The 15,441-nt window shown below is 40.6% G+C and overlaps 2 protein-coding genes across 2 annotated transcripts in view; both read right to left on the bottom strand.

Moving 5' to 3' along the window:
* Positions 1–2,956: 2,956 nt before the first annotated feature.
* arpp19a (cAMP-regulated phosphoprotein 19a) lies at positions 2,957–8,254 on the bottom strand. The gene is made up of 3 exons (XM_082534102.1): positions 8,022–8,254; positions 7,205–7,327; positions 2,957–4,402 (listed from the first exon to the last, which is right to left on the bottom strand). Exons 1-3 carry the CDS (start codon positions 8,076–8,078, stop codon positions 4,232–4,234), a joined length of 351 nt encoding a protein of 116 aa, XP_082390228.1. The 5' UTR covers positions 8,079–8,254; the 3' UTR covers positions 2,957–4,231.
* A 2,023-nt stretch (positions 8,255–10,277) lies between these two features.
* Positions 10,278–15,441, bottom strand: part of atosa (atos homolog A) — a 41,055-nt gene continuing 35,891 nt past the window's right edge. Inside the window, exons 7-12 of the mRNA XM_082538461.1 lie at positions 15,185–15,273; positions 12,907–12,997; positions 12,454–12,612; positions 12,265–12,333; positions 11,668–11,867; positions 10,278–11,537 (exon numbers count right to left, since the gene is read on the bottom strand). Of these exons, the coding sequence (XP_082394587.1) occupies positions 11,384–11,537; positions 11,668–11,867; positions 12,265–12,333; positions 12,454–12,612; positions 12,907–12,997; positions 15,185–15,273 (762 nt within the window). The 3' untranslated portion in view covers positions 10,278–11,383. The remainder of the gene's footprint in view (positions 11,538–11,667; positions 11,868–12,264; positions 12,334–12,453; positions 12,613–12,906; positions 12,998–15,184; positions 15,274–15,441) is intronic.

Genomic DNA, 15,441 nt, shown 5'->3' with positions numbered 1-15,441 from the left:
CCTGTAAGGGTGAGGTGAATACTAAGTTTGATGTACAGTTGTGCTCATAAGTTTACATACCCTGGAAGAATTTGTGATTTTTGGCCATTTTTCAAAGAATAGGAATTATATTACAAAAACTTTTCTTTCACTCGTGGCCAGTGGTTGTGTTTGCCCTTTTTAAATCAAAATAACGACACAAACTACCCAAATGACACTGATCAAAAGTTTACATACCCTCGAAGTTTTGGCATGATAACACACACACACAAGTTGACACAAAGAGGTTTAAATGACTACTAAAGGTAACCCTCCTCACCTGTGATCTGTTTACTTGTAGTGTGTGTGTGTGTGTGTGTGTGTGTGCGTGCGTGCGTGCGTGTATAAAAAATCAGAGAACAAAATGGTTGCAAAGTGCTTAGAAGTAATGCAAAGAAAAGACTTGGTCTGAGTCTGCGTGTGAAGAAGCTATTTGTAAGTCTGGAGGTGTGGGACCTGATTGACCAGAGGCCAGTGGGCCAAACAGGTGGTGAGAGGGGTACAAGGGGTCACCTGTGATGGCCCTGGTTTTTCTGAGATAAGAGTATGTGGTGATGGTCTCAGAGGGGTACCCGCTGCACAGCCTTCCTGTTCTTAGTAGTGGCCCCTGTACCAAACACCCAGCCAATCGGAGAGCCCGCTGTCCACTGAGGAGCGCTAGAAGGTCAGCAGCAGGTCCAGTTTATCCGGTCCAGTTTATTCTTCCTTAGGGCATCGAGGAAGTGCAGCCACTGCTAGGTTGGGTTGGTGTGCAGTTATAGGTGTACAGGGTGTACAGTAGGGGGCTGGGAATGCAGCTCTGCGGGGATCCGGTGCTGGAACTAGGGTATGTCAACTTTTGGTAGGGTATGTAAATTTCTGATCAGTGTCATTCTGATTTGAAAAGGGCAAACACAACGACTGACCACGAGTAAAAGAAACGTTTTTGTATTGTCATTCATATTCTCTGAAAAATGGCCAAAAATCACAAATTCTGCCAGGGCACAACTGGAATGACAACAAATATGAAAAGTGGGGCTGAAATTTAACAACAGATGAGTTTAGACATCTGTTAGATCAGAATCTAATATTTAAAATTCACATTGAAAACTGTGTTAATATTAATAATATACTAATATTAACACTTATGCATGCATGTGTGTGCTTCCTTCCTCCTTATCATCATCATAAATGCATGAAAACCACAAATGCTCTCTTGGCTGTTATAATATTTTACACATTTGTCCCCAGAGTTGGCACAAACTGAAGGCTCAAGAAACTGGCTTGAGATGATTTGATCTTTGCGACAATGTGTGTTATCCTGCTGTACACTGTGTGTATCCACAGACATGGTCAGCAACAATACTCAGGTAGGCTGTGTTGTTTAAAACCACCCATGAGTGGCACCTGGTGTACTTTTTTTGCTGCTGTAGCTAATCTGCTTCAAAGATTCGACATGTTGTGTCCAGAGATGCTCTTCTGCATACCTTGGTTGTAATGAGTGATTATTTTAGCTTCTGTTACTTTCCTATTAGTTCCAAGCAGTCTGGCCATTCTCCTCTGATCACTGGCATCAACAAGCCACTTTCACCCAGAGAACTGCTGTTCACTGAATATTTTCTTTATTTTTTTCAGACAATTCTCGGTTAACTCTAGAGATGGTTGTATGGAAAAATCTCACTACATCCGCATTTTCTGAAATAGTCAGATGAGACCATCTAACTGTCATAAGTCCATTAAATCACCTTTCCCCCCCTCATTCCGATGTTTGAAATCCAGCAGGCTGTCTTTACCATGTCTTAATACCCAAATGCAATGAGTTTCTGCCATGTGATTGATTAAATATTTGCCTTACCGAAGAGTTGAACCAGTGTATAATTCATATTCATCTTCACATGACATTGTATTGTAATTAGTTTTAAGTATTTAGCTCCTTTTTGTTCTACCAAGCTGTTCTTGTATTCTTCACCCCATTGATGTATTCATTCTGTTGTATTTTAATGACAGCCCAGGCTCCATTTTGTTTGGAGTTTTTGGCCCTGGTTAGGTCTCCCAAGGCAAATTAGTCCTGAGTGAGGAAATGGAAAAGAGAACAAGGGACCAGCTTACCCTGACTGGGATAGGGCTACCTAGGCCTCGCCCTGGAGTCAGGAATGGGAGGGAGCTTAAGGGAGAGCACTTAGGCCTTAACCCATGTAGGCCACCTGGAATTGCCCTTAATGAGAGGCGGTGGGCAAGGGTGGGTATCCTTGTATCCCTATTGCTTGCTGTATGCACCCTGGGGGGTTTCGCCCATGGATGAGGGGGTTGCTTACCTGTGCCAGTGACTGGGTTTGTGCCTATGGACCGAATGATATTTTAGAGAACACAGCCTTCTGGGAGTGACGGGGTGTGGCTCTTGAGTGTCCTCCATTTAGTGACTTTGTCATCCTACTGGTGGACTTGAATGCTTACAGGGGAAACGACACTGAGACCTGGTGGGGCGTGACTGGGAGGAACGGTCTGCCTAATGTTCTGTTCGAACACCATGTTCGAACAGAAGGGTGCCCCTAAGTGCACATGACACCAGGACACCCTGGTTGCATGTCGAGGGTGGATTTTGTAACAGTATCATCAGATCTGCAAGTATATCTTCTGGACACTTGAGTGAAGAGAGGAACTGAGCTGTCAACTTATCACCACCTAGTGGCGAGTTGGACAAATCTGGCGTGCCTAAACATTTAGGCTCCTCTGCTTGTGTGACCATATTCCAAGGTAAGCAGAAGAAAATGGATGCTTGAATATTTATTCTTATTTAAAGCTGTACTTAAATTCTGGCTCCTGGAACACAGAAATATTCTAACTTCTAGAAAATAAACTATTTTAAATCTTACTATGTAAACATTAGATTTACCATGTAAACATTAGCAATCTGAAAGCACCTTAAATACATCGTAGGTCTTTAAAGATTACACAAAAGTATTGTGCAAAACTACTTTATTTACAAAACAAAATGGCACAATGTGACAGCAGGGCAGCCATGTACATGCACAACTTGGACAGATGTCCTAGCTTTGATTTATCACACCACAAGTAAATTGCATCTGGCCAGTAAAAACTTCTGGAAAAGCACTATGCAGGGCTAAAGATAAAACTACTTGAAGTCATGATTACACAAGATTATTTCCCCAAAACTTACACTATTTGTTCCTTGTTTTTGTCCACCAATGTATACAGCATAAAGACTGGTCCCTCTGAAGGATTTTACCCTTCAGGTCCTGTATCCCCTCTAACCCTTTAAAACCTGATTCATTCATGATGACTCCATCCTTAGGAGAGGACTGTGTCGGCATATAAAATGGAGCAGCACACAGTGTAAACTTAAAAACACTGCATTTTGCTCTTTTAAGAAGAGGATCTATTTCTGACACTTCTTGAAGGAACTACCTGCTACCAGCATTTGAGCTGCACCCAAGCTTTTTAGCATCTCTTTTAAACATCTGCTCAGTGCACCTTGATGAATAAAAATGCAGTATGTGAAGCTTCACCTTCGGGAGCCCAGCATCACACATGCAGTTCAAAGTGACACCCCAGCCTTTACTGCAAGGTCCTTTAATGCAGACACAATCATAGTGTTAATAAAACGGAACTTGGCCTCTGAATTACTATATTCAATCATTCAAGCATATTGACAGCATAATTTAGAGTAAGGTCATACAGTGAATAATACAAATCTGATGTAAAACATTCTGCCCCTGTGCCAGACAAATATATATCAGATACATACACACACACACACACAATCATAATCTCCAGACTGAACACCACACTAAATCCCCCCCGCGCCCAAACCTCACAAGATGCAAGCTTCTGCTGCTCGCCCCTCACTTCAGCTCGTAAACAGTCATATCTGCTGTCCATCCATTGTTCAGAGGCATCACAGACCGTTTCTTCAGTGTACATGGACAAACATGGAGGTAAAGACAAGACATGAAGGAAATGTAGGAGGACAATAACAGAGGAAAGGATGTGGTGGCAGTAGAGAAAAAGCCAAAGGGTGGGTTGAAACAAAAAAGAGGATTTGACATGGTTGACCTGGAGGTGTGGAATCCAGTTGGGTGGGGCCCAGGCCAGTGTGGAGAGGGTGGAGTGATAAAGTGAGACATAGGAGAGGTAATATTAAATCTCTGAGACTTAAGTGGAGAGGATTAGGGGCTGGGAGGTGCTGAGGGGGCCATCTGAGGCTGCGTGTACATCAGCCTGCCAGTTTACTGGCCACAAGAGAGGGTTTCCTCTGGGGCAGGTCCTGGGGGGTGGGGATGTGGTCCCCTGTGATCTCGGTCTTCTCTGGTGCAGCTGTTGGCAGCTGTTTGTTCTTTATCTTCGCTTTTGCCATGTTGTAGTCACCAGAGTCAAAGTACTTTTGCTGCAGAAAAACAGAAGATTCAAATTAAACAAAAGTGGCACCAATGAAAATAGACACCAATTTAAAAATGTCTAATTTTTTAAATGTCAGAGTAAATCCCACAAACTGCGATCTACAGGGTGGGCCATTTACACCGTAATAAAATGGGAATGGTTGGTGATATTAAAGTCCTGTTTGTGGCACATTAGTATATGTGAGGGGGCAAACTCCTCAAGATGGGTGGTGACCATGGTGGCCATTTGAAAGTCGGCCATCTTAGATACAACTTTTGTTTTTTCAATAGGAAGAGGGCCATGTGACACATCAAACTTACTGGTAATGTCACAAGAAAAACAATGGTGTGCTTGGTTTCAACGTAACTTTATTCTTTCATGAGTTATTTACAAGTTTCTCTTTGTTCACAGCCATTGACATGTCGAAGAGGTTAACACGTGAGGAGCGGATTGAAATTGTGTCGATATCTGGTGAACGCAGTAACCGGGTCATTGCAGCAGATTTCAATGCAAGACACCCTGCGAGACCACCAATCTCACATGCTACAGTTAGCAAACTGCTTGCTAAGTTTCGTGAAACTGGTTCAGTGTTGGATTTGCCAAAATGTGGTTGCAAGAAAACTGTCACTAATGAAGAAACATCAGTGGCTGTCCTAGCTTCATTCAGCAACAGCCCACAGCGTAGCACTCGCCGCATGTCGCTGGAGAGTGGCATTAGTCGAACATCTCTTCGGCGGATATTAGCTACTCACAAATGGCACCCTTAACAACTCCAGCTACTGCAGCATCTCAATGAGTTTGAGTCTAAGGTTTATTTTTTAGCACCTGGCGGCTCTTTTTTTACTTCTCATCTGTAAATAATCTGCTCTTTCACGTGATTGTTTATTTTGAAAAGTCTCAGTATATGGGGTACAATGATAGTGGGTCCATTCTTCATCAATGGAAACCTCAAGGCCACTGGATATTTGAAATTGCTACATGATGATGTGTTTCCCTCTTTATGCACTGAAGCTGGCACGTTCCCTGAGTTTTTCCAGTAAGATGGTGCACCACGACATTATGGGTGCTAGGCATTCCTAGATGAACAGTTTCCTGGAAAGTGGATTGGTCGTCGTGGGCCAGTTGAATGGCCCCCAAGGTCTCCCGATCTGACCCCCTTAGACTTTTATCTTTGGGGTCATCTGTAGGCAATTGTCTATGGTGTGAAGATACGAGATGTGCAGCACCTGAAACTACGGATATTGGATGCCTGTGCTGGCATTTCTCCTGCGGTGTTGCTATCAGTGTGTGAAGAGTGGGAGAAGAGGGTTGCATTGACAATCCAACACAATGGGCAGCAAATTGAACACATTTTATAAGTGGTCAGAAACTTGTAAATAACTCATGAAAGAATAAAGTTACATTGAAACCAAGCACACCATTGTTATTCTTGTCACATTACCAGTAAGTTTGATGTGTCACATGGCCCTCTTCCTATTGAAAAGACAAAAGTTGTATCCAAGATGGCCGACTTCTAAATGGCCACCATGGTCACCACCCATCTTGAGGAGTTTGCCCCCTCACATATACTAATGTGCCACAAACAGGACTTTAATATCACCAACCATTCCCATTTTATTACGGTGTATCTATATAAATGGCCCACCCTGTAGATCAAAAAGGTACACTCCTGAGATTTTATTAAGGAATTTTAACCAGGTCTTTCTTTTTTCTTATTGACAACTGGTGGAGGCTTTCTGTGGTCTCTCAGGGTATCACACAGGAAATATAAATGCCAAATTGCCAAGACAAACTTTCCTCAGAGAGGACCATGCAAACACTGAAAGAAAAACATCCACTATGAGAAATACACACAGTATAACATTAGAACACATACACTCAGTAACAATCTTGATCAGCAAATTAAATGCAAAAACTAGAAAAAGAAAAAACTAGTGTCACCCAGGTAAGGAAATCCCAAAAAGTTGATTCTGTTCATCTGGACATAGCGCTTTAAGTGGGAGAAAAGTTTCATCACTCATCCAAGTGACTTCTTCAGTTTCAGCTGACTGCAGGTTTCCCCACCCTTATAAACAGTACTTCTGCACAATGACTGAAACTAGCATCACTTGCGAATAATAATTTTAGGGAACATCAGTTTTTCAAAAAGAAATTACTGCAGCAGGTAATTTCTTGTGAGAAGTACAAGAAAAATATTTATTTATTCAAAGAAAATTAATCTTGGTTAGTGTATTATTATCACAACAAACATGATTACTAAAATGTTCTAAAAGAGAATGGAAAATTTCCTGGAAGCTGACCACACAGGTTAAATCATGCTGTGATATATTATTAAGCCCTTCAGCAGATATTAGATGGTCTTCTACTGACAGGTGATTACTTTTAAAAAGTCAAGTAATTATTACGGTGCCAATCGCAAGTTATTTAAACCTAAACCTATTTTCGATTCTCTGCTGTCCCAGATTTTACAACATGACAGAAGCAGAAAATCCTTAAATTGCATCCACAATCAAAGTTGATTTTACCGAGACTGAACTGTTTTCTATGGAAGACAATTCTGGAAATATACTCATTTTATAAGTTAAAAAAACCAAAGAAAAATAAAACAGAAACCCCCCAATATGTGTCAGTTTCTCAGTTTAATTTCCTGATAAACTGGGCTGGACATATTTCTCTATTAACTATGTCCAACACCAATAACTTGCTAGTCAGGACCGTGTAGCGCACCTATATAAAATAGCAAAAGCTTCAAGGACAATCCTAAAGTGAACCCTTTATGTTTTGAAGACAAACACATGAGATTACTCACCCCTTTCTGAAGGCGTTTCCGAAGTAAATCCGACCCTCCGGGTTTATTTCCCAAATTTGGATATCTTGCTTTCAGTTTAGCCTCTTCTGCCTTCTCGGGGCTGATCGTCTTTTCCTGAACCTCCTGTAAACAAACAGAAGCATAAGATTAGATTAATCAGCTCTCGGTCAGCTGATAGCTCCAGACAGCACCACACTTACACAGACGTTTAAGCCCGTAAAACTATGAATAAAACCTATCTAATGACGTTTGAAGGCTGCTTATTGAACAACTTTACTGAATACGTTGGTGGCAAAGGGTGGTCCTCCATGGAAAAGCGTTTAAATTCACCGCTCCCGCTAAACAAGCTAGACAGAAGCATTAGCATATCCTACTAGCTAGTAATGTGTAGGTTGGACCACCGGTTGGGATACTCGTTTCTGTTTTAAAAAAATAAAATAAAAATCACGCTATCAATAGCCAGGCTGGCAAGACAGTTAATTAGACAGGCCCTGATTTAGCACTTCTAGTTTAAAGAGAACTGTCACTGTGCTGAATGAGCTAAGCTAATTTTTTTTAGCAGCTAAGCTAATAGACGCTTTGAATGTCACGTCAGCTAGCGTCAAAACACTTCCAGCTGAAAGACAAAGCGCGAATTACTACGTAATAGAAGATCGTTAGGATACCCGACGAACAATATTAATCTACCTGGGTCTCGGTAGCTAGTTGTGATTTATATGTCAACAACGAAATAGAGGAAGAGGAGAAGCTAAGCTACAGTGTTAGGTTACCACGAAGCAACCGTCCCCGGGGCTCGTGAGGAAAAGCCCGCGTTTACCTTCTCTTCCACCGGCGTCTCCTCAGCTGTCTGAGTCTCTTCGTTATCCCCCGACATGTTTAAACAGTTGTGATTTTTGTCAGGAGACCGCTCACCAGCCGAACAAGTGTTCCACAAATCCCCCGCTCGCGTGTTGCTCGCCCGATTCGACTCTGACTCACCGAACCCAACCGAGAGCTGCCGAGCGCTCACTCCCGCACACAATACTACGTCACATGCGGAGACACCACGCGCGCTCCCGCCATGCACACGCACCGGGTACGGAGTTCAGATTTAGGTTGCATAATGACACAAAGATCAGCTGCTGGGTCCATGTGCTGTGTCACAAATCCAGATCTCAGAAAATAATCCGCAGATCTGGAGGATGGAGAGCTCGGCACCGCTTAATGCTGGCCGATTTATTTTCCGTTTCCTCACTACATCTCATTGCACAAAACCAAGAGGAATACAGCTATACAAAATAAAGTGTTTTCTTTTTATACCCACCCCCAGAGTAATTTGTTTTTCCTTCTGATTTAAAAAAAAAGAAGAAAAAAAGAGCCAAATATGAGCACGTGCAGCGTAAACGAATAATGTTTCAGAACCCATTTGTCATTTTTTAGAAATGTATTGACATGTTTAATGAACCAGTTTGAAATGATTTGAGCTTTTGTGACATGATGCGTTATGCTGCTGGAAGCCGCCATTAGAATATGAGTACACTGGCCATAAAGGGATGACACGATCAGCAGCAATCAACACGTTGGATGTGGGATTTAGCTCAGATCATGCTAAGGGCCCCCACAGTGTGCCAAGAAACAAGTTTAAACTAGTCTACTTGAACAAGTGTACTTGCATTACTTCTTAAACCCTTTTACTTAAAATCAATGATATTCACACTACCCCTTCAAAAGGATCTTATTGTATCAAAAGTAAAACTTTTCTAGTCATCTCCAATCATTGTATTGACAACAAAGAGGATCCTTCAAGCTGTAAACGACCAGTCATTTAATCTTTGTTATGATACCTCAGATTCCAGAAATCTATCATTTTAAAGGCAAAATACCTGGAAATACCTTGCATGGTGGATCCGGTGGTTATGTAAGCTGGAAGTCATGTCAAGTCATTCTTTCAACAAGTTAATTAAAAGAATTTGGTGCAATCCATTTATTATTTGGCTCTATATCTATCTATAGATAGATATATAGATATCTATATATGTCCCTATAAGCTGCACGCACGCAGCTTATAGGCAACATTGCTCTTAACATCAAGTTTTCACAGATGCCATTCACAATTTCCTTTCCTCTTTCTCAGACACACACTGAAGGACAACAGACCACAGGCCTAGACCCTGACAGTGCCCAACAGGTGTGTGTCAGATACAATACAAGCCCCCAGTTTCTTAATAAAAAATATGAAAAATTATGTAATTTTCTAAATAAAGTCCTCCAATATAGGAAACTATTCAGTTGGTTTGATTTTCAAAATAAAAGCCCTGGAAACAGTATAAAAGTTGATCAGGATTCTCTAAAATTTAACTTTTTCAGAAAAGAAAAAGTTAGTTTTCATCAGAAATGTACGATTTTCAAAAACATCGCAGTTATTTATTTTATAAATTTGGTTAAGTTTAGCCTATTCTCAGTTTTACAAATTGAGAGACTGATAAAAAAAAATAACTGAAATATCTGAAATGCATTTGGGGTGTATGGTAACAAAGACTCACTGTTTTGAACCGGAGAAAAACAAAACGAAACAAATTTCTGTAATTACATAAAGCAATTTAACTTGTGTTTAAACTTTCACTTACACCTCAGATATACCGTTTTTACTCTCATTGTGATTAAAATGGTTCATGTGCATATACTTTTACTGATTACAGCCTAATATACAAGGAATGCTTGTGACTCATCCCAAAGAGTGCGCTATGCTGTCTGTGTTTGAAAAACATCAACAATGTACTAAAAACAAGGGCTGTCAGTAACAGATCTCAACACATGTATTTATAGTGTTGTTTTGCACCAGGATGAGTCAGTGACTACTGGCCAATGTTTAAAAAAAAAAAAAATGTGTGGGGGTGTGACAGCTGAAAATCAGCTATCACACCCCACACATCATTCTTGCCATTCCCACGTTCTCTTATGCACCTTTTATCTTGCATTTAGCAGAAAACCAGTTACTGTTTGCACATAAAGACGGAGGTGAGCATCAAGACACATCAAAAGGCAGAACAGGAAACATAGTGTGAGAATTAAAACCACAAAGAGACACAGCAGATTCCAAATTGCTTTAGAAGATATATAGATATATTTTTTCAGATTTGAATATTAATGTCAAAAATACATACTATGATATACAGTTTGCACTACATCATCTTAGCATGGCAGACGTCACAAGTAATAACTGAAATATTTAAATATTAAATAAACCGATGGTAAGTAAACTGAAAGTGAATGTGTAAACACTAAACTAAGGTTATTCTTTCTATTGCAACACTTCCAATAAAGTGGTTTTGTAACAGTACAAAAGTATTAGAATATTTCTATTTTCTGTTTCATTTCCAGTTACATTGAGAAAAAAAAATCCACAGTGCACTTCTGATGTTCTGCTGTGATGCTTTCACGTAAGTCTATCTTGATTGCTCGTTCGACTGTTTTTTTTTGTTGTTGCTGTTTTGTTTTTTTTCTTTCAGTGGTCCATGGTATATGTTGCATCGCAGTTTGCCATAGGGTTCTTCATCTATATGCACAACCTCTGCTCCGAGCTCAGGAATCACAGAGAGAAAACTGAGTACACGTTCAGCTGGGTCAATCTAATCTTGAAAAATTTAAAATCGGAATCGTTTATTATTAAAAGGCCATCACATTCAATTAGAAACAAATTATTTCTTATTTCACACTCAATAGGTCCAATTAACATTTCGATTTAACGCCTCGACTCTTTTCAAATAAATTTTTTGTCTAACTTTATGTGTGTCTACTCTCCTGCAAGACGCTGGAGGGGATACACACAATAGAAGGTAAGCATGTTACCCATGAAATCTGTTAAACACATATTGACCAGGAGTACAACATTAGAAATACATCCTAAAACCGAAACTTTTGACTCAGCCACTCTGCTCCAAAGCTGTAAGCTTAACAGAGAACAAGCTTTTATTTCTGATGAGTCTCCTAGGATCTCAGCTTGCTGCCCCCTTTGCCAGTTTTGGATGACAGGGGATGAAACATAAGTTTGTGGAGACAGACCATGAGAGGCTTTTGACTCTGGTCCTTAAACCTCGTCTCTTTTCAAATGGACTAACGGTCTGAGTCTGTCGCTGGCATCAAGTTGTGACTAATGTTTCAGTAGTGGCCTGCCGGGTGGAGGAGGGAGGGCTTCAGGCCTCAGCAGCGGGAAGAGTACGGCGGGTCAACAGGGGACTCTGTGAAGGACTGGAGCTCGTAGGCAGCACCGCTGTCCACCTCCATGGACTTCCTGGAAAACAGCAGACGGATGTCCCTATGGAGGTAGATCTTCCCAGACTTAGAGCTCTGGAACCTGGTAGAGGTTGGGAGAGGGAGAAAAGCATGAAATGACAGGCCAAAAGCATGAAAATGGGAGTATAAACATGGGTGCTGCTGGATATGCTCCACTTTGAGTGTTCAGACAAAAATAACAGCCATCTCACCTCAGGTGAATGAGGTAGCGCAAGGTTCGTCCCTGGCCCAGGGCGAGGGGTTTCCTGCTGGTCTGATTGTTTGTGTCACGACGGACGGGAACAGAGAAGGTCCTCTGGCGTAAGAAGGTCTGGTGTCCAGCTGGCATGGCTCGTAGGTCGTACATCACAACAAACATCTTTACCACTGTCTTGTTAGGGTTGAATAAGGTCTGAGGGGTTTAACCGGAGAGCATGGCAGGGTTAAAACCATTTTAAAGTCAGGCTTTGTAATAAGTTTTAACACTGTCTTTCATTTAACTATAGCAAATATTTTTTTACACTTTACATGCTGTGATCAAGATACATAATATGACTATTCCTCTATACCTACAATCCCAACAATGTAATCCGAGTATTAAGGAGATAAGAGCTTTCTGCACTATAAATGAAACAAAACAGCCTTGAACAGGTCCCTGTATGTTTAATGATGCAGTTTCCTCTACATCCACAAGGAGTCTCCATTCACTTTTGTTACTTCCTGTAATCTGCTCTTTGTTATCAGCCACGCTGTGATGTAGCTATATTTTGAAAACATGTCTACTGTCAACTGTGAAAGAAAATCCTCACCACTTGAATGGTTCCTGATGGAGGTACACGATAGCCCCTTTTTCCCAGGGACTCCAGGTTTATCACACCCTGCCAGAAAACACATGGCAATCAAAAACAGGCAAACAGAAGTAACACACATGTGCTAATATGGTTTTATCTCTAGGCTTAGGGGGCTTTATTATTACTTTATAGAAAAAGAAATTTTACCATATATGGTGAGGGAGCGTTGTCATCAGAGACACTATAGAATGACACATCTGCAGGTAAGGTAAGGTGACTGGGGCAGAAGGATCCGCTGGCGCCGACCTCTGCTGTGAAACCCTCCACTGTCCCTAAAGGCTCCAGGCGGTAGTTCAGCACACACTCCTAATGGGACATAAGTTCAGCTTTAAAAATGTCACTCTTACTTTTCTACAGGTTGACACAGTTTTGGTTTTCACTTGAAAGTTTTAAAATCAGGACTTGTTAGACCATGTTTCACAGCTATGTTTTCATTTTTCTTTAAAAAAAAAAAGTAAAACCTGCAGTATGGTGGTTGCTCGAGGTTAAATCCCTTTGAGAATGTGACAGTTTAGGGATCCAAAAAGGAGAATCGGACTTGAGCTAATGTCAAAAACGATAGCTGAAGAGAACAGATGATTCTGTGTTTGTGTGCTATACCTCAAAGTTTCCCAGCAGACTGGCAGGTGGAGCACTAGCACTGAACAGCTGCTGTGACTCATCAGTGTACCCCTCTCTCTTTAGACACACCCTGTAGTAAAAAAAACACATGCTGGATCAACACGTTTTTAAATGCGTTATGTAAATTAGGGCTGCTCAATTAATCGAATTTTAATCATTTTAATTACGATCTGGGCTTTCAACGATCATTAAAAATGACTGAGCCGATTATTAGCCCCTCCCTCATTTATCCGCGACACCTTAAAGGCCGGTCCGTGAAAATATTGTCGGGCATAAACCGGTCCGTGGCGCAAAAAAGGTTGGAGACCGCTGATTAAGAGGACCCGAGGGAAGCTCGGAAAGCTAAGCAGAAGTTATTTGGAGAGGAGACTGACTGCTGTTGGTTGAAAAGAGAGTTTAAAAAAAAAAAAAAACTTCAGTGGTGTTGCACACTATTTTATATTATTTTTTTAAAGTCATTGTTAACCCTTTAAAGCCGGTCAGAGCAGCACGCTCCGTTTTGCGTAACTATTTTTAAATCCCTGTAGAACCTGAACCGTGTAAGCTAGCGCAATAATTTGTTTTGCATATGAAACCGGAGGAGTTGTACTTACATCTTATGCCATCAGCTTGTCCTCGGTCACGGTTTCGTTCCACATATAGCTTTGCAAAAATTGCATAAAAAGCGCTTGCAGGAACAAAAACATAATATTCCAGAAACACGCTTTGCCGTTCCTATCAGCTGTTCGTAACACTTCCCACAGTGAAATGATGCACCTGCTGTTTTCTTTGCAAATTTGCATCATAGGATTGTTTTTTGTTTTTCCTGCAGTATATAAAAATTGCTGTATCTCCAAAATAAAACTATGAAGACACTCAAAATAAATTTCCTGTGGTGGGAAACTATTTTTTGCAACTTTATTGTATTTAAAGTTTCGAGGGATAAACCTCTTAAATTTCTCCAAGTAGAAATATATGTAAACAAAACAAAAGCGATTTTCAATTTTTTTTGTAGTTTATTGCACTTTTTTGCAATTTATGTAATTACTATGGACTTAATGCATACATATTATTAAAATATGGGCTATAACAGTTGTATTGATGTATAGCAACTTGAAATGCTCCCACAAATGGCACTACAGCATGTAAAAAAAAAAAAAAAAAAGCTCTGGTGGACTTGGTTCTATAGTAGGTCTTAAAGGGTTAAATAAATATCGTCAAATAATCGTGATCTCAATTTCAGTGAAAATAATCGTGATTATCATTTTTGCCATAATCGAGCAGCCCTAATGTAAATGCCTAAAGGTATTTACATGGCACACATTTCTAGTGTGCCTTAATAGATATGCGTCTCAGGTGAGCTAAAATGATCTCAAACCGGCTTCCATCTGTGTATAAACACGAGTGGCAACTTGAAATGTTGGTTACTCTGAAATCCTAATTCATTTGAAGTGCAAATAAAGTGTTCAGGCCCACAGGTCACAACATAGAAACTTTACATATGACTCTTTCAATCAACCATATGTTTTTGGCGAAATATAAACAAATAATATCATATAGTGCCTTTTACCAACCAGAGCAAAACAGCTCTTTTAAACAGCTAAAATGACCTTTCACCCCCGAATACCAAACTCTTCAAACATCTGCTGTACAAAAAAGCAGCACTGAGCTTCCACCCACATTTGCTGTGTGTAGGCAGAGCCATGAATCTCTGTGTATATAAAGCCAGTTCAGTGCTGTCTGCCATTTTGAGCTGCGTGTGTGCATTTCTAGATGCAGTCACAGTACAGCAGAGCTTCAGCAGGTGGCACTGTGAGAGGAAAAGTCAGCAGAACGGGGCTGACCCAGCTTTAGCCCTCTGTGAAGCTGCTATGGTCTCATCTTTTCTCACACAGCCTGATTTATGCAACTGTTTATCTGAGGCTTTTGTATCCAAGGGTTCAGGTGTGATTAGGATCTGAATTTTCTGTACTTTACAATATAAGCTGTATAATAAACAAAATACCTCCATCTTCAAGTTTTTCTCGATATTTGTTACATATAATAAAAGCTGTGAGCCTGGAAAGTGAGCGAAACATGTAGGTTTTAAAAATCATGATGAAAAGTATGAGTAACTAGATCCAGATGGTACTGTAATCATCAGATAATGTGGGAGGTAACTGTAAGACAAAAGACTGCATTGTAACTAGTCAAAGCGCCCAAAACTTAGTTTCTTGTACAAAACGAGTTGGAAACTAGTAACTATAGTAACACAGATCCCAGGTGAGAAAATGTATACCTTTTCCCAGAGGCCCAAGGCAAACCCTTACAGCCAGCCACAGAGGTGTCCAGGTCAAAGTATCCTGTTTGACTTTTCCTCTGAGGAACCTGTAGCAGACACACAGGACACCATCAACACATATTTTTATTTATTTATATTTTTTATAGAGAGAGTGTCATGACCTGCATGTGTCAGCTTGCTGCTGGTGAGACTTAAGTGTGTGTGTGTGTGTGTGTGTTTACAGTATGTGTAAAAGTGATCAGAAGAAACTGTGA

Source organism: Aulonocara stuartgranti (assembly GCF_965226115.1).
Source record: "Aulonocara stuartgranti genome assembly, chromosome: 1".
NCBI classification, from domain to species: Eukaryota; Metazoa; Chordata; class Actinopteri; order Cichliformes; family Cichlidae; genus Aulonocara; species Aulonocara stuartgranti.
The sequence above is the reverse complement of the archived record's forward strand: the minus strand, read 5'-3'. Positions and strand labels throughout refer to the sequence as shown.